Raw genomic sequence first — 27579 nt, forward strand, 5'->3', positions numbered from 1 at the left:
CGCTTCAGACGCCCAGTGGCAATGTTTTTATATTTACGCTTCTGGAAGCAGATATGGCATTAGAGTGGGACAGGACCTCCAACCCTGGGTGGCAAGAGGTCTACTTACAACTCTGTCCACTGAGTACACCACTGAACATTTTTTTGTGGCCATAATAGATCATGTTATGAGTACTTTCATATAATTTTCAAATGATAAATCTCACTTCTTTTTCCTACTGTTGGATAGGTTTCACATTTTGTCTCCAGAACGGGGGTGCGTTGAACGCTTCTGCTGGAATGATCTACACTGGTGAAACAGACCATATGTATGAGCCAAGTACATGATCAGAGAGACCTCAACCTTGGATCATAGGCGGGATAACTATCATTGTCGAAGACAATTATTGATATATTAAGAGGAAAAAAGGTTACTCTGAGATATCCCCAAAATAACTGACATAAACAACGAGCCATTAGCCTATTTATTGGCCAGTCGCAAAAGTCATTCATTATTCCAAAGACTTCTTTAAGAAGACCACTGTAGTAGACAACATGGCTGTAACAAGGCTTATGGAAGTCATTTCTACATTTTTGATGAAATACCCACCACAAGGCCTGTTGCCACCTGTCCCGGACCCAGGGCAACTGACAGCTCAGTGGGGTCTGCAGTAGCTGGGAGGTGACAATATAACCCAGTGCCCCAAATGCCCCACTAGCAAAGAGGCAGACGAAGAACAAAAGCGGAGAGTGTTCCAAAAGGCGCAAAGTTAATACATTTAATGTATAGTTAGTGTCTTCAGCATTGACCCTTGCAGCGTCTTCTGATTGATTTTCCAATATGCCCGTAGCGAGGGCAATACTGTAATAGGGCTACGGTTTAGCTCAGATATTAGGAGTTAGTAAGGAGTCAATGCTATTGTGACTTTCCCCATCGCGTGACATGACTCATTAGCCAAGGGTGGACATTTAAGGAGTTTTTGCTTCTTTAGCTGATGGTGGGTGGGCGGTGGGTGTTTTTGAGGCTAAGCAGTAAATGATGGTTCATCAGCCTCAACTACAATCCCTTCCCCTTCTGATCTGTGTAGGAAGAGTAGAGACGTCAGGGGTTGATGGCAGGGTACAGTGGGGATTTTAAGAGATCAGGGAAGAGGCATTTAAGATCCGCTGTTCTATTAGTTTTTTTTTAATTGATGCTACCCCCGTAAGTTTCAAGAATCACCTGCTCTGCACCCCTTGGGATCCCTGGTTGGAAGGAGGAGGTCTGTGCCTCCCTATATTAAGCTCCTTTCCTTTATAGTTTCACAAAAATTAATAATTGTTCTTCAGCGCACCAAGTAAACTCACATGTGTTTACAGATTACACAGTAGGCAATTCTGCATCGTGGGAGCAGTCATTTTAGCGTCCTGCTCCTCAGGATCTATGCGATTATTCCTCCCCATTAAGTTATATCTTCCCTAGTGTTAAGTTGCTGATAGTTTTCAGCTGGACCTTCTACCCGCATCCCGCAAGGTAGCCGGAGCTAGAGAGTTCCCAGGTATGCTCATATCTGGGTCATCTCCAGAAATCAGATCCCACGCACTCCCTGCCATTTCGAGCCTATACAGGTTCCATAACATACTTCTTTCGTTGTCCACACGCCTCCTATAAGAAGCAGGAGAGGGAGAGATCTCAGTGGAAGCCACTGGAGGGCCTCTGTTATACCTGAATCCTGTTCCTAACTTCAAGTCACACAAAGAAAGAATAGAATGGATTTTAAATGCATTAAATGGGCAGTTTAACGTTGCTGACAACCTCACCATAGAAGAGTGCATAATAACGTACTTTGTGAGTTTAATATGCATTATTAAAAAAATAAAATAAAAAAACTTAGGTAGAAGCTGCAGTTCTAGAGCTGCAGTTCCCAGTCCGACAGTTCTTGCCACGTATTGGCTGCTTGAAGCAACCAATCATTGTCAGGAAAGGGCTCAGTGACTGTTGGGGATTTGCAAGATTCTCTCACTTTCTTGCATATAAAAAAAAAACAACAACAAAAAAAAACTGTATTATGAAACCAATTATTACATCAATTATTACATCATTCACTAACATGACATGCAAAAGGAAAAAGAAAGAAGGCATCCCATTGGTGGCTCCAGGAATACGTTTTGAATTACCCAAAGCAAAGCAGGGAGGGGCAGAGTGAGAATCCACGGGTGCCCAGAAGATACACAGTGATCAGCAGGAGAGGTACCAACACCTTGACAGGGACTCTAAAAAGGTAAAACCTTTTACAGTTTGATTTTCCTTTTTGTTATTTTATTTAATTCCTATTTTTATTATATAGTTTTTTTAATAATTGTTAAGTTATTTAAAGATTGCCGAGCTGTTCAGTACAAAACCACGTTAGGCGTCCCAAGAATGCTTACATGCCTGTCGCTGTCACTTTCAATTCTAGTATTTACAATACACATTTTGGCAACCGATTTTGGCAGGATGGTTATCAGTATCTCATAGAAAGAACAAATCCAATTAAATTCTAGCGTTTAATCCAGAAAATATATAAAACACAGCTTTAGTCGGCAAAAATGTATTTTACATATATGTGTTTATAAGGTCCTTTGGCATTGGAGACATTCAAATGCCCTATTTAAAGGTGCTGTCCCACTTTCTCTGTAGAATGGAACACTTTTGTAAATAGTATGCTGCAATAGCGCATCATAACAAGCACTGTTAATTGCTCAAACCTTTCTCATAGATAATTCTTTAATTCACTTAAAATGTTTATATTTTTTGGAGGAACATTTAATCGGCATGTGATGAAAAAGCAGGCACTTATAGATTGTTGCTATAAGTTTTAAAACCCCACATAAAAAGGGTGTGTGGGAATGTAGTGTTTCTAGTTTAAAGTACATCTTAATAAATAAGAATGTTTCCTGGAACAAACCAGGTATGACAAAGCTGTGTTTCAGACCTTTCTTTGGAATTCAACGCAATCCTGTGCTGTATAGACAGACATGTGTAAGGATAGTGTATGTGTATGTGAGTGTGTAAGTGCAGTGTATGTGTATATGTGTGTGTATGGGCAGTGTATATGTGTGTGTGTGTGTGTGTGTGTGTGTGTGTGTGTGTAAGGGCAGTGTATGCGTGTGTGTGTACAGACAGGTATGTGTAAGGGCAGTCTCAAAGCAACTAGCCTTCTTCTGCTCTAACTTACATGTACATACATATGCATACCTCTGCTTCTGTTAAATTAATCCTCACCACACATCAGGTGTTTTTTTTGTGGGGGGGGGGTCCCAGTGCATTGCTTTGCCTAGGGCCTACAATGCTGTGAAGACGGACCCGATTTCCGGGACCTCAACAAGGAACAAAGTCATGTACCTTCACCATAGCTGTGTTATAAATACCGTATTTGCTCGATTATAAGACGACCCTGATTATAAGACGACCCCCCAAAATCAAAATATTAATTTAGGAAAAAAACAAAAAGCCTGAATATAAGACTACCCTATAGGAAAAAAGTTTTACTAGTAAATATTAATTCATGTAAACTAATTTTCATATTTAATAAAAGCTATGATTGAGAAAAATATATTTTTTATTTCCTTTTATTTGCCAACCTGCCCCCCCCAGTTATGCACATCTGCCCCCAGGCTTGCCACTCTGCCCCCAGAAATGCCTTATACCCCCCTATTTGCCACTCTGCCCCATGATGTGCCTTTTAACCCCCTATATGCCCCTCTGCCCCATGATATGCCTTATACCCCTATATGCCACTCTGGCATATAGGGGATTAAAAGGCATATCATGGGGCTGAGTGGCATATAGGGGGTTAAAATGCATTTCTGGAGATATATATATATACTGCTAACAGCAATCACACGCCTATCAAGCCAAGGCAGCCAGTACATGCTGGAACCTGGGGATGTTAGAAGTGTGATTACAGCCTCCCTATGCCATGCTACCACCCCCACCCCCTTACACATCCATGCTATCACACACACACACACACACACTCATTCACAAACATTTAAATACTCATTCATTCCATTAATCACACATACACACACACGCTCAAACCCCCCACCCCCTTACCTGAACTGCAGATCTCCCACTCGAAGACTTCTGCAGGGGCCCGGCTGTGCGAACAACTTCTCTGGCCCCGCCCCCAGAGGAAGGAGGGGGGAGGTAGAGTTATGTGAGGACTGTGCTAGCTTCCTGTTTCCTGCTGCTAATAGCAGAGACGCTGATCGCGATCAAAGACCGGTAAGCAGCACGGCCGAAGCAGAATGAGGTCTGATTAGAAGACGACCTCGATTATAAGACGAGGGGTATTTTTCAGAGCATTTGCTCTGGAAAAAACCTCGTCTTATAATCGAGCAAATACGGTATATACCCTGCATTTTACGTGGGTAGGGACTTATGTGGATGAAAAGGTACAGCGCTGCATCTAATGAATTTAATAGCACAAAGTCTGTGGGTAGGAAATTCCACAAAAACGTTTTGCTGCTTTAAGAGAAAATTCCTTTTTTCAAGTCTGGATGAACGACCTCTTGCATGAATATCATATTTTCCAATACACAGATTCATTTCAAGATACTCTGATATTTTCCTGATTAAGAAGCAATAATACCATTCGTCTTCCAGCTGTATTGTTAAGCATATTTTAAGGTTTTGGGTGTACGCAATACTTTTGACAGTAGGAGGAGACATGCAAGCATTTTGGCAAAATTGAGGCTGTTCCTTTTGTGTTCATTCAAAGCTGAACGCAATGATTTTGTCTTACATTATACAGGGCCAACCCTGAGAACTTTCTTCTGCAACAAGGGCTTAACTGGCCCTCGGTAAAGCATTGTTTAATAGCCAAGGAATGCTCACCATGTTTATCACATGACGGGATTATGTTGGCCAAACACATCTCCTGCAAGCCATGTATCTGGAAGGGGTCTGGGAAATGGAGCAAATTCTGCAGAATCCCTCCTGGCAATTGCAAGGGGGGCACCACAAACTTTTAAAGGGACCACTCGATCACATGCATTACTGCGTGTCCTTTTAAAGAATAGACCCTTTCAAGCAACTGGTTTTCAGGTTTTTATTTAAACAAAACCAAACAAAAACAGCAGTCCTCACCTGACTAACCAGGTTATGACCAGCTAAGCCGGTCCCCAGTACAAACTTCTGTTTCTTCAAACTTTCACATATAGATAAGGGGCTGTGCTCTGTAAGAGAGATACTATGTCCTCCACGCACAGGGCTGATTTAAACCCATGGCACTTATTTTAGTTGGACAACCAGTTAACCCATTAGTCATGGGGGAAAAACAGCTCTTTACAATCTGCTACTTACATCCAGTGGATGTAAAAAGTCTACACACCCCTGGTTAAAATACCAGGTTCTTGTGATGTGAAAGAATGAGACAAAGGTAAATCATGTAAGAACTTTTTACACCTTTAATGTGACGTATAACGTGAACAATTCAATTGCAAAACAATCTGAAATCTTTGAGGGGGGAAAGATAAAAACTCACAATAAACTGGTTGCATAAGTGTGCACACCCTTTGTCTCATTCTTTAACATCACAAGAACCTGGCATTTAAACAGGCGTGTGTAGACTTTTTATTTCCACCGTAGTAGCCGTCCTTCACACATTATACTGTTTGAAATAGGCGTTGGATTTCCCTTTCAGCAATGACATCTACTTTCACATGTGGCATGTTAAGTATCATGTGTCAAAACAATCACACCTTACCATGTAAATATGATACTTGTAGACTGTCTCTAAAGCCAGCGGCCGCCAATTACGTAACTATAGCTGATGGCTGGATTTGAAAGGCCACAGGCTACGTCTTTATGCTCGAGCAGCAGATTGGGTGTCTTTGGATCGATGTTGACCCACCTGAGCCTGTTTCCCCAGAATAATGTTCTTTGGACATTAAATTCATATTTTTTTCTACTGGCACAAAATGTATAATTTTCCATTATCTTGTGAGATTTGGGGTCCACGTCTACTTCAGACATTCAATTGATGCTTGATTTAAAAAAAAAAAATCTTATTTGTCACTTTTCCCAAATTGGTATACTAAATAAACCCAAAATGCGTATACGTATATATCACAAGAGCAACCATCTCAACTTCCTGTTTATAAGATCGGTATGATTATTCCTCCTCAGTGAGTTATCTGTCCTGCTGATTGCTGTTGATTGGTTTAGGAGTTTTAGTTACTAAGGTTGGGGGAGAGGAGAAAGTTACAGTATAATAATTATCCAAGTTGATACATTTATTGGACAAAAGATGAAGAGTTACATAAGCTTTCAGAATCACAAAGGCCTCTCCAATGTCCTGAAAACATCAACTCTTCATGTTTTTTTTTATGTTGACCCAATAAATGGTATCAGCTTCCACTGAAGACTCCACTTTTCTATGGCACTGGATGTTGTTGTGTATGCTAAACCCTATCTTACTGGTCTTTTTCTTCTGTTTTTTTTTGTTAACCTGAAAACTCACAACGAGATGGAGCGTGTGAATGTTACAATGTTACTAATACATTAAAAGCAGATCTGGTAGGGCCATTGGTGCATTCTCATCTAGGGTGACTAAGCCTAGAAAGGCAGCTTCAGGGGAAAGGCAGCTCCTCTGCCAGATAACCGGGTGGCTGATTGCCGTGATTGGGCGATCAGGCTCCTCGCCATGCCGCTTATCATTAGACTGGTTTAGGGGATCAGAGATGTAACCAGGCCTAACTGGCACAGCTTCTCATGACAGTGACCGCACAGGTATGTGATGGCAGACAAGATACGTCTTTGGGTTGGGATAATATATTATCAAAAACAATGTTGCACTTGGGAAAGTACCTGAGCTAAAAATACCAAAATAGTACATGACTTCATCGGAGATATATCCGGATTGGGTGTGTCGCAATGGCATGAGAAGCAGCTTAAATATTTCATTTAGAAACCAGGAAACAGGGCATGAAATGTACTTTTACAATAAATAATGCATCACGTGGGCTGGAAAGAATTTCTGGCAATTCTTTTAAATACCTGCTTTAAATTCTAAGTTATAACCATTTTTTTTTCTGTTTTGTTTATGTTTACTAAACAATTATGCTGTTCCTTTGAAATATTATTTTGTCACAAGAAATGTGAGGTTTATTCCTTTTTGTTCCACTAAACCTTAAATACAGAATAACCACGTATCCATTGGTGCCGATTGCTTCACAGCAGGGTGAATGAAGCCCTTCGTTTTAAATGATACGAAGAATATTAGGTGCTTACCAGAATTTCGCTTTGAAGCTTCATCATACTTTTAAACCAGTTCTTCTAGGTCTAACCCTGAGTGCTGGTTGTCAGGGGGCACACTTTTCACCATTGGAAGCTGAGCCAACTTTTATCCTGCCCTGTCGTTTATTAGTTGCGCTCTCTACAGGGCAAGGTCAAGACAAGCCCTGTCTACACAGAGGGCCTACTTCTCTGTACAAATGGACCAGGTACAGTCATGTGAAAAATAAAGTACACCCTCTTTGAATTCTATGGTTTTACATATCAGGACATAATAACAATCATCTTAGCAGGTCTAAAAAATAGGTAAATACAACCTCAGACAAACAACAGCACATCACATATTACACCGTATCACGATTTATATAACAAAATGGAAGCCAAAATCGGGAAGCCAATTTGCGTGTAGAACCACCCTTAGCGGCTATAACTTGATAATAATTTTATCTCTGGCCCACTCTTCTTTACAACGTTCCTTCAGTTCAATGATGCTTGTGGGCATTTGTTTATGCGCAGCTCTCTTAAGGTCCCGCCACAGCAATTCAATCAGGTTGAGGTCTGGACTATGACTGGGCCATTGCAACACCTTGGTTCTTTTCTTTTACAGCCACTCTGTTGGAGATTTGCTAGTGTGCTTGGGATCATTGTTCTGTTGAATGACCCAATTACGGCCAATCTTTACAGACAGATGGCCCCACATTTGAATCTAGAATACTTTGGTATACAAAGGAGATGATGGTTGACCCAATGACTACAAGGTTCCCAGGTCCTGTGGCTGCAAAAGAGGCCCAAATCTTCACCCCTCCACCATCGTGCTTGACAGCTAGTATAAGGTGTTTGTGCTCATATGCTGTGTTGGGTTTTCACCAAACGTTGCAATGCGCATTATGGCCAAACATCTCCACTTAGGTCTGGTCTGTCTAAAGGACATTGTTCCAGAAGTCTTGTAGTTTGTTCAGATGCAAACCTTAGCCATGCTGCCATGTTCTTTCTAGAGGCTTTTTTAACTAGGGTTTCTCCTTGCAGCCCTTCTAAACAAACCATACTTGTTCAGACCTTTTCTAATTGCCATGAACTTTAACATTTAACCCAGGCCCTTCCCAGATTGTTGGGCAGCAACAATTGCTTCTCTAAGACTATTGCTGATATTTTTCCTGCTTGGCATTGTGTTAACACACACCTGAATGCTCCAGACCAGCAAACTGCTAAAACTTTGTCTTTTATAGAGGTGGTCATACTTGCTGATGATCAATTAACCAAAGGCATTTGATTAGCATCTGAATTCTTACGGAAGCAGTAAGGGTGAAATTAGTTTTTCACACATGGCTTCTCCATTTTCTTTTTATTTTTGTTGAATAAACCATGACACAGTGTAACATGTCATGTGTTGTCGTTCATCTGAGGTTGTGTTTACCTAATGTCTGCAAAGGAATAGATGATTATTATTATATCCTGATAGCTAAAACCACAGAATCCAAAGAGGATGTACTTTCTTTTTCAGATGACTGTAACATGTCCTAACATGTATACTGTGAATTGTAACAGAAACTTGCCTGGGCTTTGACTTAGAGTTATAGTGTTAATTAAGTTTAAGGATAGTGGTAGTGCACCGGTTTGGTTTAAGATCTATTATTATTACGTAATTTTAAATTTAATAGGTGCTACAAAATGCATGATGTCCCAAGAGTGAGCTGACTGGACAAATGAAGAACAGCTCACTAAATCAACTAAATCAATGTCCCTCCTCCTTGCAAAAACAAAGCTGAACATGAAGAAACAAAGATTCTTCATGTTGTGAGTCTTCATCTTCATGTTTCTTTATCATCCACCATATTCGTTTATTCGGTTTGAACAACAAAACCGCAACATTCGTGTTCATGTTCTCCTGAACACACATGCACAAGTCTACTAAGAACTAACACTTCCTAAATGGAATATTCCATACTAAGTATAAACTTTATATTAAACACAATATGCCATGTGCTCTGCTGACTCAGTTGGTTTTGGCTAACAATTTCAAGACTGGATGCTGGAGTAAAAAACTCCACTGACTCAGTGCCGTCTTAACGCATGGGCACACTGGGCAGTTGCCCAGGGGCCCTGCATTCTGGGGGCCTCGTGGTGAATCAGATGGCTGCCATCAGAGAGCCCCTAGAACAGTAGTGTATCTATATGTGAGGCAAGTGGTGAGGCTGCTTCCCCATGGCCAGTCTTCAGGGAAACCCTGAGGCAAGTGCGAGATGTGATCTCCCCAACCAGTCCTGCTCATCGGGCACAATCTCCCTTTAAACGGCCAAACATTAGACCTCGGCTTCCATGGTCCCTAAATAATATGCGCCGGCGATTGATGCGGAGTGTCTGGATATGATGTCATATCACGGCACTCTGCATCAATTGCTGATGCATAGTGATTAGGGATCATGGAAGCCGAGATCTAAAGTGATGGAAGAGGAGAAAGGTAAGAAATGTGGAGACTAGAAGATGAGGAGAAAGAGGTTCTGTACGGGCAAGTGTGACACAATATGTTTGTGTGTATGAACAGGTGTGTGTAAGAGTAGTGTATGTGTGTGCATGGGCAAGTGTGTGTAAGGGCAGTGTATGTGTATATGTGTGTGTAAGAGCAGTATATGTGTGTGTGTGTGTATTGGCATCCACTGTGCATCATCATATCCTACTCAAAGCAGCTAGCCCTCCTCCGCTCTCCCTTACATGCACACATATATATGCATACGTCGGCTTCTGTTGATTATTCCTCGTGTCACATCATTTTTTTTGTGTGGGGGGGTGGTCCCAGCGCATTGCTTTGCCCAGTGCCTCCAATACTGTTAAAAACAGATTATCTTCTGCATCCTGAAACCACCTAGCCCTAATCACTGCTACAAAAGAGCTACTACTCCCTCTTTCTACCCCACAATTACCCCATACTACTGTACTCCCTTAGATTGTAAGCTCACGAGTGGGGCTCTCAAAGCCAGGAACATGGCTAGATGGCAGCTCACGGGCAGGGTTCTCAACACCTGATGTACCTGTATGTATTAATCTGTATTTATTATGTGTGTTAACCACCCCATTTAAAATTGTACAACGCTGCATAGTTTGTTGTTGCTTAATAAATAAAAGATAATAATGCTAAAAGTAATCCTCACGTCTGTGCAAAAAATTTCCCGAGTTCTGATGCTCTTCTCTGTTATCTATCATGAGATAACTGCTTCAGTCAAAGACGATGCCCACTCGCAGGATCAATCTCTGCCTACCATCCCTTGACCCTTCTTCTGTGCTTCTTTCTAGATACTAGACTAAACCTGACTGCACAGACCTTTAAAGTCAAATACTAGCATCCTTTGAAATTCCAATGCTTTTCTTTTCTTTTAATTTCTTGTATAGAAAAAAAGGAACTCACTTCTTTATTATGTTGCTGAGTTCCCCTGTTTTGGTTACAGATGATGTATCTACGCAGGGCTCGACTCTGAACTCGAAGTGCTATTTTTTGTTCTTTCTAGGCTTCTTGGGTGCAAACGAGATGTGGCTGTAACACCCTTACTATCTTTTTATAACGATTTACAAGAAGCAAGACCCCTCCCCATGATTCCACTAAATCCAAACTGTGTCAGTACATTTTTATAGTATTTTTAATAACATTTTATAATGTTATGGCCTTTCAATAAGATTTCATTAAACATAAAACTATAGAATAGAGACATTTACATTAATAATGAGTATATAAAGTATCATTTACATTAAATGTGATATTAAAGGGCTTTTAAACCTTTCATCCAATTGTTTGACTTGAGGTGCCAGTTGTGATCAGAACACATAACATAATTATTATTTTCAGGTTTCTTTATCACGCTAGAGAGTTTAGCAGATAATTATAAGCCTCTGGTGCTGTGTTTTAGTGCCCAGGTTCACCCCTCTACCATTTTCCATGAGTTACTAGTTCCATTTGCCCCGCTCTGGTCCCAACATAATGTTGCCACCTTTTGCAAAGACTCTCTTGCAGACTAATTAAGGGGATTTGCCTACGCTGTGGTTTTACCCGGGGTGTTTAGCCAGTGACAGTTAAAATGTTTGATTTAGTAGAGTGAAATGAGAGGAAAGAGAAAGACAAATAAGAAAAAGAGACATAGGAGAGGGGTCAACAGAAAGGACATGGTGGAGAGAGAGAGAGAGAGAGAGAGGGGAGAGAAAAATGAAAGAAAACATGAAAGAGAAAAAGAGAGAGGAAAGAAGACACAAAAAGGTCAGTACAGGGGATAAAAGGAGGAGAGAATGAAAAGGAGAGAAGAGCAATGGGATGTACGACATAGGCAAAAGGAGGGTGGGAGAGTGCAAACGGAGAGAGAAGAAGAGAGTGGGGCAATAAATAAACCTGGGACTCAGGATTTACATCTTTATTCCGGGAATGTCCTGGTAAAACCTGCATACGTGACAACTCTCTCTCATATGGGCCTTTCCAAGTGTGGTTATTGTATGTTTATAGTATGTACTGCCCAAGTTAGCATGAATAACTGTGCGGAGCACACCTGCCGTGGTTAGAAGAGGAGCTGGAGGTGTAGTAAAAGGGGCTGTTGGCCGGACCATCAACTTTACTACAATTTCCAGCCTCCTGCCCAAAAATCATTACTTTACCTGCTGAAAACAGGATTTTGGAAGCACGTTATATATTATATATGTTACATATGTTATATATATATATATATATATATACAGGGACAGTAGATTAACTGCTAGATTTATATAGCCATCAAATCCAGGGATATATTGTCCTTTTTTAATATATAATATAATTATGTTTAATACATAAATTATGGCATGCACATGATAATTCTACAGATTAAAAACTTTTTTTTATGGTACAACCCGTTCTTCCTCTTTGGAGTTTTAGGAAGCAAAGCAACTAGAAACATACGTAGTGAATGTTACAAGGCTGCGTAGGAGGAAAAACATTTCTTCCATCGCTGGGGGACTCACTATGGAATATCCCACAAACTTTTATACTGAAGTTAAATAATACTTTTTTTTAATAAGATAGAATAATAAAAAATGATTCACCAAACTTAGTTTTAAAAAAAAATAATATTTCTTATTATGATGTGAAAATTGGACCTTAGAAAAGCATGCAAAGTAAGTTAATATTCTCATGGAAACGTAAATAGCCAATTACAACTTCTTTTAGTTAAAATGGAATATCATTTGTTAAAATTAAAGTACCCACTTTGTCTGCCATCTAAAAAAACCCATGTATTGTATGGTCACAGTCAACAACTTTCATAATTATTGGATTGCTTCTTAAAGGTTTATAACATGAACCTTACTTTTCTGAATGACAGACATAGCTACCAACTGTCCTGATTTTACAAGGACAGAAAGGAAGAATGAAGCTGTCTTGGTATATGTCTTGTTTCCTGGGCACTGTGTGTACAGTGAGGGAGATGGGGCTTTCCGTGACACGGGTGTGACATAACCGCACATCTTGTATTGTGAGTTGGTCACGTGACATCAGAAGTGCTTCTGTGTCCTGCAGGAGAGTGGCGTTGAAAGTTAAAAAAAGTGGTCAACAAAAAGTGCAAAAATGCAAATTAGGACCTAAATCCTTGTTTTTGTTTTTCTAGCAGATCTTATTTTATTATATTTTTAAACAGACCCATTTTTCCTTGGGTCAAAGGGCACCAGGAGCTTAAGTGATCATCATTGTTTAACCTCTTAAGCCCCATCCATCCAACAGGACGAGAGAGGACGAGAGGCAAGGGACACGATCAATGCCTCTTGAAAAGGGAATTTAAAGGGGGAATCCCATTGAAAACTATTTTTCTCTTTGATCACAAAACCGCGCTGTATGCAGTAGAATCGTGCATTCAGGTTCATTTTAAATTTTATTCTTACAGAAGTCTGAAAATGATGAGGGACCCCCAATAAAACAAAATCTTCCTTTGTAATTGGTTGTTTTTGTCCTCGCTCACTCTTACTCAGTCTCACTCTCTCCCTCCTCCAATAACCATTTCTCCCACTCCGCTCCTTCTTCTCATTTTATCCCTCTACCTCTTAAATGGCGTTTTCTCTCTTCTTCAGAGATTTTCCCCAACAGGGCTTAGCCTTTGCACGCAGCAAACGCAAAACCTCTCCCCCTGAGGAATGGGAGTAAAAGTTGGTTGTCCCCAAGGGGTGCCCTGTTGAGAAAGTACGCTGAAGAGAAGAGGAGAAGCAGAGCCAGAGCAGTGGAGAAGGAAAAGCAGAAGCGGAGAATGAAAAGTGTAGATGAGGAAGTGGTTGTCGGAGAAGGTAGGGAGTGAGTGAGAGTGAATAAGTGAGTAAAAAAACAGCACATTTTGGTTCTAATAAAAAAGCCGTCCAATTTTCTTCTGAACCAAAAGTAGGAAAGAATGCTCATTGTCTGAATACAAATGAACCAAAAATGAAATGAAAAGAATTGTCCGAGTCGGTTTTGGTCCTCGTGCAAAAGTCTAATTTACAGTAAAGCAGTCTGCAGATCTGGTGGCTGCCATTGTTGTCAGTCAGACTTTTGTGCGACTTCCCCTGCTCAATCAACGCTAATGAAGTCCTTTCCTGAAGAAGAGACCTCAGAGGACCTGAAAGCTTATGTTGGCACATCGACCATGAAATTGTCCATCTGGATCACAACGGCAATCACTGCAGAGCTATAGCCACTACCTCACAACAAAAGGAATGAGCTCTGACAGGCTGTTGTAGGATTGTTAACCATTTAAAGGGACCATGTCACCAAGAAAAAGCTATGGGAGACTTCTGCAACATTTAGATATCTGCTGACTGAGATGTCAGAAGGGAAAAGACACTCTTCCTTCTAGACCTATTCCCGTACCTGGGAACTTTCTGGCTCCGACTACCCAGAGCCCCAACCTCATGAGATGCGGGTCCTGCCTGCATGAGTGGGTGGTCCTACTCATATCATGGATGGTCCTGCTGTTGTCAGTGGGTGGTCCTGCCGACATTGCGGGCGGTCCCGCAGACATCAGTGGGTGGAGTTTCCCGGTACTGGCCTGGAGACCCCAAAAAAGTGGCGCTTCACCTAGAGTCTCCGGGGTGAAACGTTCCCCGGTGTTCCCATTCCTCCCATATTTCATATGGTCATATTTTGACCAAAATAGAAGTAATAAAGGTTACAACTAGACAGACGCTTAAACTATGTCTCCCTTATTTAGTTAAATGTCTCTTCATCATAATCACCTCCTCCTTTATTTTCATGCTATTTAATGTACTAATAATATTAAATATATAATATTATTTTGTGCTGTATGTGGGAGCTGCCATCTTGTTTCTGCGTCACATTTTAAGGGGACTGTGAGACTGGGAACAATCTCTAGATTTAGAGACTGATGTGCAGGTGGCTAAAACAATGGAGGTGAAGTTCAGGAAGTGCGTTACAACTTCCTGCTTCGTCTGATTTCAATGCATTCTTTACTAAGGGATCAGCAGAAATTTAGAGAAATCTACCATAAAATCTACCATTCATTATTTTCTGAAGCTGAAGATTCTTGTGAATTAGAAAATTACCATATACCGCCACAAAAATATCTGCTAGACGAGCAAAATGACACCTTGGCAACTGTATTACCGCAATTATGGAAAATTCTAGTTGTAGGAAAAACTAACAAACGACAAAGTAACGGTATTCTGTGTTATGTTGACATGTAATATTCCCTGGAAGAGTATCAAATCCACCTTAACTATTTGTTATATATTAAATTGCGCAAATAAGGTTTGGGGACACACGCGGTGATTTCCTGGATCCCGCTAGAGTCTGCAGTGGATGCTATAATTCAGGCGAACAGGTATTATATGGAACGTATAGTACGAAACTGGGTTTAACCCAATTATGGCCATGGATTTTCACAACTTAGTGAATGGAGATTTTTTTTGCCATTTTTTACCATATATCTGTTCAATCCTGCTTTCCTTTTTTTACGTTTAGTGCACCTGCGTGATTTTTCAAATCACATTTTCAGGCAGGGTTTCTTTCAAAACATATTTATATGTACAGTCCATCATTTAGTGTAAGTAGTATGTAAAAAAAAATAGAGGGAAAAAAAAAAAGAGAGAAAACTCCCTCAATTTTTTCCCAGCTAGACACTAAGTTTAGTGTGTGAAGTGAAATCATTACGGTGGAATTGTTGTTTATTAAAAAGGTTAAGTTCTGCAAATGAACTGTATGAAAAGTTTATTCCTGATTTGTTGGTAAAGCCACAATTATGAGCAACTTATGTCATATTCAGCCGGACAGCTTCTGTAGATACGTTCCCTTAAACTGTAAATACACGCCAGATAAAAACTTCTTTAGGACTCTTTATGAAGCTATATGGCTGAGACGCCGAAGGCTCAAAACGCCAGGACAGGGGTAAGCCTCGCAGTTTAGTAAGCGGATACTAGCTGGCATATAAGGGGCTATATATGTTTTTTGACGTCCCGCTAAACTCCCTGGTTCCCGTTACACTGGTAAAAAAAAAATGCCGTTGGGCTCTGATGCCCTGCTTCCCAACATTTCTGACAGCTGCTGGGGAGGAGGCTGTGGCACCCCATATCCCTGTACTTCCGTCGGGCGCTCAGACTGCCTCTTTGGATGGGGTTCTGGCGTCCCAGCACTTGTGACTTTCGTGTGTGTGTGTGGGGGGTCTTGTTCCTCACCTCTGTACTTTAACCAACTAAAGAGGGTAGGGCTCTGCAGCATCGCATACTGGCTCATCCAAAAGCTTGTCCAGCGTCTCCGCACCTTCGCCTTTTCTCCTCCGTGTTCTTCAGTAACAACGTAACAATCTTGAGGGTTCCGACCCCTGTGTTGTTACTGTCGAGGAGGTTCAGGACCTCTAAGCAAACAATGAGTCCTTCGTCTGTTTCTTAGTAGTCCTGGAGAATACACAACAGAGGTGAACGGATTAAGGAAGTAAAACCTAATCGTAGGCGAGACACTAAGACAATCTGAATACACAGGCAAATCGAAACAAGGGCAAAAAATTCCAAGTATTGCAAGGTGACCTCTGTAAGTCAATATATAATTGCCAAATTGTCCTAAAATGGAGACGCAGCATCCGTTACATTCAGCTGCTTCCCTAAATCACAGTAGTTTCCCTTAGGCATAATTTAAGGCCCAAATTGCCTTTTTATATACTACGCTTATCTGAAATTAGTATTTGTTTTTTTTAATAATTCTTTTGACTGGAAAACCCCTTTGGGGACCTTTATTAACTTCAGTCATCTTTGGAATAAACGGATATACCTCTTGTGATGTTACTTCATTAGGGTCCATAGGTATATAGTGGTCAAATATCTATAGTCCTCCATTGCCTACTGCTGTAACTGTAGAATTGGAGTCTTTTATGTCATAAAGTGTTTCCAGTGGTATCAGAGTTCAGGCATTCACACTGTATTGAAGTGTAATAGCACTCGCCAGGTACACATTGTAATTTAAACTTGTTAAGCCATGAATTATTCTAGTTGTTTTTTATAATTATGAATGCAATTGAGGATATCTTGATATATCTTTTCAAAATACCTATGTAACTATATAACTTTGTTCCTTAAAGTATTCATAATGATACTCGTTGCTATGAACACAATTCAGCGTGAACAGGCAAAACTGGAAGAGCAAGTTTGTTATCAGAAAACATATTTGGAAAGCTATAAGGTTAGGCTTTCACTACAGTCCAGTGGTTGGGAAGGTGTCCGTTCATGTACACCTGAGTCTGCCACAAAGATTTCCGGTGTCCGCTACTGGGGCCTCTGGAAAATGAAAGACGTGGTCTATTTAACCCCTTAAGGACAATGGGCGGGCCCTAAACCCATTGAAAACAATGCATTTTGAGGCCGTACATGTACTTTTTTTATTTTGAGTTGATAGCATCTATGTCTTGAAAAGATTTAGTTCCAATTAATTGGTGGTTGTATTTACCATTTCTTTCTGTCCCATTCTAACGCAAGAGACTTTTTGTCTCGGTATGTTAGTGTGTGTGTGCATGTTAGTGTTGAGTGCCTGGTTGTGTTGGTGTGAATGTGTATGTGTTAGTGTGAGTGTCCAGGTGTATCTGCTAGTGTAGGTGTCTGCATATGTTAGAGTGTGTGTGGGTATGTGTCTGTGTACATGTGTGTGAGTGCCCAGGTCTGTGTGTTAGTGTGAACGTAGGTATGTTAGTGTCTATGTGCATGTGCGTAATTGTCGAGTGCCTGGTTGTCGGTGTCAGTTTCTGTGTGCATGTGAGTTAATGTGTCTGCGCAAGGTGGCAAACTGGGGCTTGAGCTAACGTGAATATATTGCCTGCGTTTTTAATGGGAAGTCAACCACTTAGTGTCTTGGGATAATAGGGCTTAGAGTTCATAGAAGCTAAGGCTGTTATAAAAGCTTTTCATACGTATAAAAAATCCTGAACACCATCATTTTAACAAGAGATTTTTTTTTTAAATACTGATTTATTTCATTTTTTGAGATGGTGACTAAATTTTAAAATTCCATCACTATTTTTTTTTAAATCACTCACAAGAATATCACTTTTTGGAAGTTTTCAAATATTTTCAAATAATTGCATCATTATTTTCAAGATGCTTAGCTTTACAGTGTGTTCATTACTATACTATACTTTATTTCTGGGTCTTTATAAAGGGAATGAAGTGATTCTGTTATAAATACATGGCTAATTTAATACATTTGTAACCAAGGGTACCTATTAAGAATTTTTTAAATTAAAAATAAATGATGATGTCCATCTTTGATCCAGTTGATTTTGTCCACCGTGGAACATGTTTGTACATATCCCCGCTACATATCCCCGCTACAGTCAGATTTTCCTTTTTTATTATTGCATAATTAACCACTGAATAAATAACGTGAAGCTCGACATATATTCTAAAATGTTTTTGTGACACGGGTTTGTTTGTTTTGTTTTTTTTTTTCTACAGAAATTTTAGAAGGGACGAAAAGGAACAAACATATCCAACTGGGGAATTACGGACCATATAATGAGGAACTCCCTCCTACGCAGTAAAACCTTTGAACACATAGGGGGCATAGTAATCCACGGCTAGTGGCTACAGTTTGCTTGATAAACCGAAACATTTTTTCACACTGCTCAGTTGAGATTTGACTTTCGCCCGTGTTACTGGATAGTTTTAATCTCTCGTTCATTCTTCTTTCCGCCGATTAACAACAAAGGTAATGGAAACGTAGATTTTTTTTTTCTATTATTTTATAATAACCTATACAATTATTGTTTACCATAATATTTAAAATGTTTTTCTTTCTAATGAATTATGATCAGAGAATTTTAGAAAATAATATCAATGATATCAATGAACTAGAAACTCTTCTCGCAATTAGTAATTATAAAAAATGTGTAAATGATCTTATATATTATTTATCTTATATATGTATAATTTAATGTAATATATAATATATTTTTTGTGGGATATATATTTTTATTTTTTAGTTTTGTTTTTATTTCTATAACCTGTCTAGGGCATTGGGAAAAAAACAAAACTAATAAATAATTGATGGTGTTCTGGCTTAGATTTCATACGAATAATTCAATTATCAAAAAAGATTAATAGATATTAGTTCTTATTGATTGTTTGTCATATGTGCTATAGTTGGGGAATGGAAATGTGTATTAATACATTGAGAATATTATTATTATTTGCATACTCTCATGTGTAAATCATTTTTATTTTGTACATGGGAATTGTTTTCATGCTTTCACATTTGATATCTTTAAGAATATATTAGCCAGTATAAAGTAAAACTAAACTAGGTATTTTTCTGTAAGCAGGCAATGTTTCCAAAGTAAACACTTTTGGAGACACATGGATCACAAGTAGTTATTTAGAAGAATTAATTATAATGTTTCACGCCCCATCCAGGCGGCGGAGCTGCATATCTCTGGTTTCCCCCGTCTCGTTACAGTTCCCCTCTCTCGCTACAATCCATTCCTGGATTTCCTTATGCTCTGTCCTGAACTTCTGGTTCTTTGATTCCAGTCCTGCCATTTGCTTCAGCTCCTGTTTCCTTTATAAGGTGTCTCCCACCTGTTTATCTCAGTCAGCAGTCTATAGGTATGTCTTTTTGATATGTGTTTAGATTCAATGTATAGTTTGTTTATTAGTAATTCAGTAGGCAGGGTTTAGTGTTAGGATCCACGGATATGGAGTACTTTGGCGTAGTGGTGGGCTAAGCATGGTATGGCCATAATATGTGACGGAATATCCAATCTTATTATCCTAGAAAGGGGTTCTATTCATGTCCTTGTCTAGTCTGTCCTGTTTAGCCCTGTTATTCCTGTATAGTCTTGTCATGTGCAACCTGGTCAGTCTTGTCAGCCCTGTACTTTGTTGTCCTGTCTTGTGCCCCAGTAGAGGGGTGCCTTGTCCTGTGACTCAGTAGAGGGGTGCCTTGTCCTGTGCCCCGGTAGAGGGGTGTACTGTCTTGTGTCCTGTCCTGATCCCCGGTAGAGGGGTGTCCTGTCCTGAGCCCTGGTAGAGGGGTGTCCTGTCCTATTTATGTTGGATCTTGTGTGTAGCCTGTCCCTGTAACCTGTATTCCCGATTCTGCAACCTGCTTCTACTATTTTGGCTCTGTCCTGTTATCTGTACTGGATACCTCCCGCTGCTATTTCAGCGTCACCCAATCCTGATGGCCCAACACTCGGGGAAGTGTGGTTACCTTGCATCTGGTCCTGTGTCTCCGCTCTTGCACGGTGGCTCCTGATGTTCCATCATTGGGCGCTCTGGGTCATTACAGTCGTCTGTGTAGACCCAGTCCCTGACAGTACGACACTTTTTATATCAATAAAGGGAGTTATTATTACACACAATGTGCAGTAAAATCGCTCACTAATTGAATAAACAAATATTAACGTAACCAGAATCATGTATAGTAAAATTCATGCAGGAACAACAATTGTGATTGTATCATGCACAAATAAATCAAAATATTGCTCAGTGTCAATTGATAATAAGAAAACATATTTCTTATAGCATCATTGCAATAATATCAATAATGTCAATGCACAGAACGCTTAGTGGGACCAAAATGAATTTAAAGGGAAACATCTACAAAAATGTTTATACAAAACGGGATCAATGGATATAAGCAAAAAGTTATTTTAAAGGAAAACACCAACACATAGACAAGACAACTATAAAAGCACACAAAGAATTATTTTACATTTTTTTGTAACAGAGTGCCAAATTGCAACAGAATTAACCTATACATATATAACGCATAGATATATCATTTAAAAAATAGGTAGTATTCCACACTGAATTTAACCCCAGAGGATTTTTGGTTCAAGGGTAGAATATACCTTCCTTTGAAAAAGGAGTTTATGAGTGACCCCTCCGGAGAGGGAACTGGTTCTGTTACTTGACACTGAAACGGAAAGAAACCCTGGTTGTGTTCCTGAAAATGTCTCCCTGCTGCTGATTTTGTATCATTCTTGTATATTGCCGAAAGGTTCTGTAAAACACCTTTAGAGTAACCCCCCCAAGGAATCTTTGCATAAGAATGTTACCCTGCTCCTTGTTTTTTTTTGTCTGATTCCTGCACAAGAAGGAGGAGGAGAAAAGGGGGATTGAAAAAGGGGAGCAGGACTTGAAAAGCACAGAAAAAAGAAAAGGGAGAGTCAGGTGCAGAAAAATAGATACAGCAAAAGAAACCATGCAAGAATCAAAGAGACAGAAAGTGAGAGCAAAGGGAAAAGAGACTGCAAAAAGGAGAGGAAAAAGGAGGGAAGAGAGTTTGGAAAGCACAGTAAAGCTGCTTATATTGTCACTTTTCAAGTATGGGCAGATCCTGGGGGCAACGGGGCAATTTCCCCCACCGAATTATTCCACCAATTCCAAGTACTAATGCATAAGTGTGGGTGTCTGGGTATAATATGTGGGTGTCTGGGTATGTTAGTGAGGTGACTTGTGAATGTGGATATGCTAGTTTCTGTGTTAGTGTGTGTGTCTGGGCATCTTAGTGTGTGTTTGTTAGTGAAAAGGTCTGTGTTTGCTTGGGTAGTTTAGTCCGTGTCTGCTCATGTGTGTGTGTCTGAGTATGCTTGTTTGTGTGTATGGCCATATTACTGTGTGTCTGCATACATTAGTGTGCATTACTGTGTGTCCAGTTGTGTCAAAGGCAGTGGATGCGTTAATGTGTTTGGGTGTGTTGTCTGGGTAGATATGTGTTAGCATGAGTGTCTGAGTATCTTAGCGTGCAAGGGTATGTTAGCTTGTGTCTGCTAAATTTCTGTGTGTGTTAGTGTAAGGGTATGTCTTCTGGCAGGCACTACATACACCACATGCCCCCTCTCCTGCCATTTTTCATTTCTCTGCAGCTGCACACTCTCTCACATACTGCCTCCACTATCAGTATGCAGATTGCACAGAGAGATCAGAAGGGAAGATGAAAAAGCGAGCAGGTGGGGGGGCTTTGCTTCTTGTCTTCAGATTAAAAAAAGCCCTCTGATTTACGGCCAAACTGAAAAGCCAGGTAACAAAATCCATTGTCCGAAAATGATTAAGCAAAAGCTAAACAAATTATTTGTCCGAAATATTTTGGACCTTGTGCACGACTCTAGGGAACAGAGTGATTCTATTACATATTATACATGCTTAACTAATAATTTTTTTAACCAAAATGTTTTGAATGAAAGAAATTGGTGGAGTCATCCAGTTGGTTTTAAAAATGTCCACTGTGAGACATGTCTGTGCCTGTCCCTGCTCCCAACACTGACATGGGTTGCGACACTTGATGTGGTATGTGTTTAAAGGTGTGGATAGGGACAGGGCTTTACCAAAAACAACAGCTCCATTTATAAACCCATCCACAACAATTTTTTGAATTGTAGGGCTGTAGAACACTGTGATACCCTCATACCCAGGAAACATTCTAAGCTCCTGGAAAATAGGCGCAAGGAAAATGGGGACTCACTCACTCACCTAAACAGGGACGCTTATGAGTTAATGTTGTTTGAAAAAGAAAGTCCACCTTCTTTGAATTCTATGGTTTTAAGCCTAAGAAAATTTTTTTTTTAAACACATAACATGCTAACGTGTTATAAAGTTAGCATCTTAAGTTTTAGACTTAGGTTTGCAAAGCTGCATCTGAACAAACCACACGACTACTCAAACAATGTCCTTTGGATAGACAAAACCAAAGTTGAGATGTTTGGTCATAATGCACAACCTCATGTTTGGCGAAAACCAAACACAGCATAAAAAGGACATAATTCCTCCTTATTGCTGCTAAAGGTGGTTCTACAAGCTATTGAATCATACGGAGTACTCATTTTTTGCATACACGGCTTCTCCATTTTGGCTTTATTATTATTTTGTCGACCCAATGAGGACATGGTGTAATAGGTCATGTGTTGTTGTTCACCTGCACATCTGTTTTTACCTATTTTTTAAACCTGCTGAGGAAAAGATGGTTGTAATTATGTCCAGATGCGTAAAAACATAGAATCCAAAGACAGTGTACTTTCTTTTTCACTTGACTGTAGAATAGATTTCTATACCTTGCATCGTCCCAATGAAATGGCTGTTTATTTCCAAGGCAAAATCGTTCACTTTCGGTGGGGCTTTTGGAAATGTTTAAAGGTTGTGTGAATTGGGGAAGTGGAAACTGTGAGTGAAAAGACAAGATTCTAAAAATATTAGATTTTTACATTCAGAAATACTTCTTTCCTCTTTCTTAGCCCCCAAGTCTTTCTCTCCTCTCCTGATATATTTCAGGAATATTGTTTTATCGGTATGAGCTCCAAAAATACCTGGAAACTCTCTGGAAATCAGAGGCCATTACCGGGCCCCTGAGTCAGTGTGTTTAATCTCTGGACGGGGTTAAATTTTTATCACAACCACTCCATTCTACTTCCTTTCAAGTCTATTTGGGAATAATTCCACCCCTTTGTACGGCTAATTCCACTCGTTTGTATGGTTAACCCCACCTGTTATCTGGACCACTACTCCTTCTTGCCTGCTATAAGGAGCAGGAGAGGGAGAGCTCCAGCCCTCAGAGTTTCCCAGATACGAAATAATTTAGAAATAATATTGTTTAAGATACGTTTTCTCTTCTTTTTTTAATGCTTTTTGCTTAATTCAAAATAGCCACACAACCGCATAAAACAAAAATGTATTTTCTTAGCCTTTTGAAATATTGGTTAAAATCACATCTTGACCTGGGCATAAACCTAATGATTACCCAATGAGAAACATGACTGTGATCTTAATAATATTTTACTATTTTAAATAAAATTTAAATTTAATTAAACAGAATCATCAAGAATTCTAAATAGAATCCAGGCTTTCTGACTGATTCAGAGAGATTGTTTTTAAATCAACCTCTTAGTTTGGTGTTACTATTTACCTGTGTTGTGACCAGTGATATAATTTAATATTGAAATACAGGATACACAGATATGGCTGGATCAGGATCGGTGCTTTTCAGCCAGTAAGAAGCTCCGCTTGTAGTCACATGTTATCAGCAAGAGCGGAAGCTGCATGCCTACCAGCTTGTGAGTAAAATGCCGGGCTCAGAATTAATGTATTAGGAGGCCCTGCAGTCACAAAAGCTGAGATACTTTGCGTAGGTAGAAGTATCCCAAGCGTTAATACTGTCTTGTCTGGCAGCCACTTGCTTACGTGTGGATATTTATAAGCTGTTTTTCATTCAGGGTACAAAACGTTGCCTCTAGTCATGCCGCCGCCACCCCCGTATTACGAGCGGAGACATCATTGTTTGTGAAACTATGGGTTGTGGGGAAGCGGTTTTGCCGCTGAGAAAGAGGAGTTTCACAATATAATGTATTAATAGAAGGTTCCATGTTAAGCATCAACATTTGCTAAATTTCATAACACATTAAGGTATTCCCAACGCGACAGCATTGCAGAAGTTAGCATACAAACCATCAGCTATCTCATTAACTCATAAAAGACCGGGGAGATCCAGCCTAACTTGTCGACGCAGCATTGTGTATGTATATATATCAAATAACAGATAAAATAAGTATCTTGTGATGATACCTATTTTATTGGACTAACAGAGTTTTGGAATGACAAGCTTTCAGGAGCTTTTCTCAAGGCTAAACCTTTTTTATCTCTCTCTCTCTATATATATATACGGTATATAAAGATCAGTAAAAACAAAATGCTCAAACCTTCAAATAAATTGTCACTAATAACAAATATATTAGTTTTGATAATTAACCCAATCATTGTCTTTTTAATTGCTTTTAGTTCCAGGCCAATCAAAATGAAACTGGATAAGATTTTAATGTTGCTCGTGCTCCTACGCTTATGTAAGTAGACTCTTAAATTGTTTTGATATACAGTATATATATATATATATATATATATATATATATATATATATATATATATATATATATATATAACGCATAAATAACATTAGATAACACATCCAAATGTGTTTTCTAATAACGCATAAATAACATTAGATAACACATCCAAAAAAATCTCAGCATTTGTAACACTGCTACACTTATTATTATTATTTATTGTTTTATATAGCGCCATCAAATTCCGTAGCGCTGTACAGTGGGAAGACTACTTAAGTGTTATGGGATACTTTAGGTTTTCACCAGGTTAGATATACCGTATTTGCTCGATTATAAGACGACCCTGATTATAAGACGACCCCCCAAAATCTGAATATTAACTTAGGAAAAAAAGAAAAAGCCTGAATATAAGACGACCCTAAAGGAAAAAAGTTTTACCAGTAAATGTTAATTCATGTAAACTATTTTTTTAATAAAAGCTATGATTGAGAAAAATATTTTTTTTGTTTTTATTTCCTTGTATTTTCCAACCTGCCCCCAGTTACGCACATCTGCCCCCAGGCTTGCCACACCAATATGGCACTGTGGCCCATGATATGCCTTTTAACCCTCTATATGCCACTGTGCCCCATGGTATGCCTTTTGACCCCCTATGTGCCACTCTGCCTCCAGAAATGCCTTATACCCCTATATCCCATTCTGGCATTTAGGGGGTTAAAATGCATATTATGGGGCAGAGTGGCATATAGGGAGGTATAAGGCATTCCAGGAGGCAGAGTGGCATTAAGGGAGTTAAAAGGCATTATATAGAGCACTCTGCCTCCAGAAATGCCTTATACCCCTATATGCCACTCTGGCATTTAGGGGGTTAAAAGGCATATTATGGGGCAGAGTGGCATATAGGGAGGTATAAGGCATTTCAGGAGGCAGAGTGCTCTATTAAATGCCCCCTTAACGCCACTCTGCCTCCTGAAATGCCTTATACCTCCCTATATGCCACTCTGCCCCATAATATGCCTTTTAACCCCCTAAGTGCCAGAGTGGCATATAGGGGTGTAAGGCATTCCAGAAATGCCCTACACACACACACACACACACACACACACACACACACACACACACTTACTTACCGGTGCTTCCAATTTCCTGCTGTATTGCCGGGGCAGCGGGTTGACGTCTCATTCCGCGGCAGCCGGAAGGAGGTGGAGTTGGCAGCGGGGGTTTGTATGCGTCCGTCGCAAATACCTTCCCCGGCTGTCAGCGATCAGGAACTCTGGAACTCTGATCTCTGACAGTCGGGGAAGGTATTTGCGACGGACGCATACAAACCCCCGCTGCCAACTTCACCTCCGGAAGCACCGGTAAGTGCGTGCGTGCGTGCGTGCGTGCGTGCGGGGGGGGGCGACGATAGGAGGATCCAGGTCCCCTGCAGCGGTGCGGGGGATCTGGATCTTAGTCTCCTAATCAGACCTCTATTTGAGGTCTGATTAGAAGACGACCCCGATTATAAGACGAGGGGTATTTTTCAGAGCATTTGCTCTGAAAAAAACCTCGTCTTATAATCGAGCAAATACGGTAATATAGAGTCTTGAGAGGTATTAAGCCCCCCTTTGCCACCTGTGGCCTGTAGCTTTGCACATGACATATGCCTAGTTTTCCTAGTGAAATATTTCATGTTTACACGGTTCTGCTACCTTTCCTTTTCACAGGGGCTTATTCTTTCTTTTTTTAGGTAATTCAGAGCTGATTTCAGAGGGCACAGCGTTTGTATCAGGGACGGCAGTGCTCAAGTGCGACGTCCGTCTACTTAACAGCCTCAATGAGAAAGATTTGATCTACTACTGGCAAAAAGACATCGACAAAGACAAAATAGAGGTTATTTTTGAAATAAATAAGGGTAAACAGATAACAGAATACGTTCATACAAAACATCGCAACCGTACCATGGAGCTGCAACCAAACTGGGATCTGCATATTTATAACGTTACGTTAGATGATCAAGGGGCCTACTCTTGCCACGTCTCCCATAAAAATGATAAATGGGCTCATTCTACATTCAAGCTGAATGTATTTGGTAAGCATTTATGATTCCATTTTTAGAAAAAAAATACATTCAAAAAGATAAATATATATATGATGTACTGGGGAACTTTATTTCATGTTTTATAATAATGAAAATCAATAAAAATAAAGCACTTACTTGACAAAGAAGAGGCAGCCCTACTGCAGCAGCAGCAGCCCTCCTCTTTCATATTCCAACTATTCTTGCCACTGATAGGCTGTTTAAAGCAACCAATTAGGGGTAGGAAATCGCTCCATTTAATTTTAAGTGCAAAAGTTTGTTACAGTTGATCCACTTTGTAATATTTCAGTTTTGGAATATCTTTTGGCCAAGACGTTAAGTCATAGATGAGTTTTGTGAATTAAAAGTGATTACATAATGAAATAGTCCTAAAATGTTTTTTTTTTATATAAGCAATACATTTCTTTCTATTTTAGATATTCACAATCCAGAGCTCTACCTTATCTCGAACCAGTCAGTGGAGAGTGTGACTATTCTAGAACTGGAATGTAAGTCAATGCAATGTTTCCCAAAACCTCAAGGAATTATCTGGAAAGTTTTCAACAACTCTGGAACACATATCATCCGGGGGAACGTCACCATTATACAGAATGAAAATGCTAAGGACTTTAATATTTCCAGTGCAATCACTTTGCAAATCGAAGGCAATGCAACCATCAGCTGTGAGCTCCAATCTGTCCACAATTTAACATCAAATCTCCTGAAAATAGGCGAGTATGGTCACGTAAAAAGTTACTAATATAACATTTCCGCAAAACCACTGTAGCTATCGCATTAAAAGAACGTTCCATATGAAATGTTCAGCATATCTATTTATTTAATGGTATTCTTATAGACCATTGCTCTGCAGATTTTTCCCGTGTGAAGCACCCATCAGATCTACTTGACTTCACACCTTTAAGGCTGGTGGCGGAATATCGTTTCATGTACGTGGATGAATGCTGGCCGGTTCAATCCTGA

At 39.8% G+C, this 27579-nt stretch overlaps 1 protein-coding gene across 1 annotated transcript; it reads left to right on the forward strand.

Moving 5' to 3' along the window:
• The first annotated feature begins 2176 nt into the window (after window positions 1-2176).
• On the forward strand, window positions 2177-27579 carry LOC128472415 (T-lymphocyte activation antigen CD86-like). The gene is made up of 6 exons (XM_053454252.1): window positions 2177-2239; window positions 18160-18412; window positions 24481-24536; window positions 26269-26622; window positions 27036-27329; window positions 27470-27579. Exons 3-6 carry the CDS (start codon window positions 24491-24493, stop codon window positions 27577-27579), a joined length of 804 nt encoding a protein of 267 aa, XP_053310227.1. The 5' UTR covers window positions 2177-2239; window positions 18160-18412; window positions 24481-24490.

Source organism: Spea bombifrons, chromosome 2, assembly GCF_027358695.1.
Source record: "Spea bombifrons isolate aSpeBom1 chromosome 2, aSpeBom1.2.pri, whole genome shotgun sequence".
Lineage (NCBI taxonomy): Eukaryota > Metazoa > Chordata > Amphibia > Anura > Pelobatidae > Spea > Spea bombifrons.

Coding starts and splice junctions, on each gene's coding strand:
- LOC128472415 (XM_053454252.1), top strand. CDS start 24,491: ATGAAACTGGATAAGATTTTAATGTTGCTCGTGCTCCTACGCTTAT. Junction 26,623..27,035: donor TGTATTTGGTAAGCATTTAT/GATTCCATTTTT, acceptor TTTCTATTTTAG/ATATTCACAATCCAGAGCTC. Junction 27,330..27,469: donor ATCAAATCTCCTGAAAATAG/GCGAGTATGGTC, acceptor ATTGCTCTGCAG/ATTTTTCCCGTGTGAAGCAC.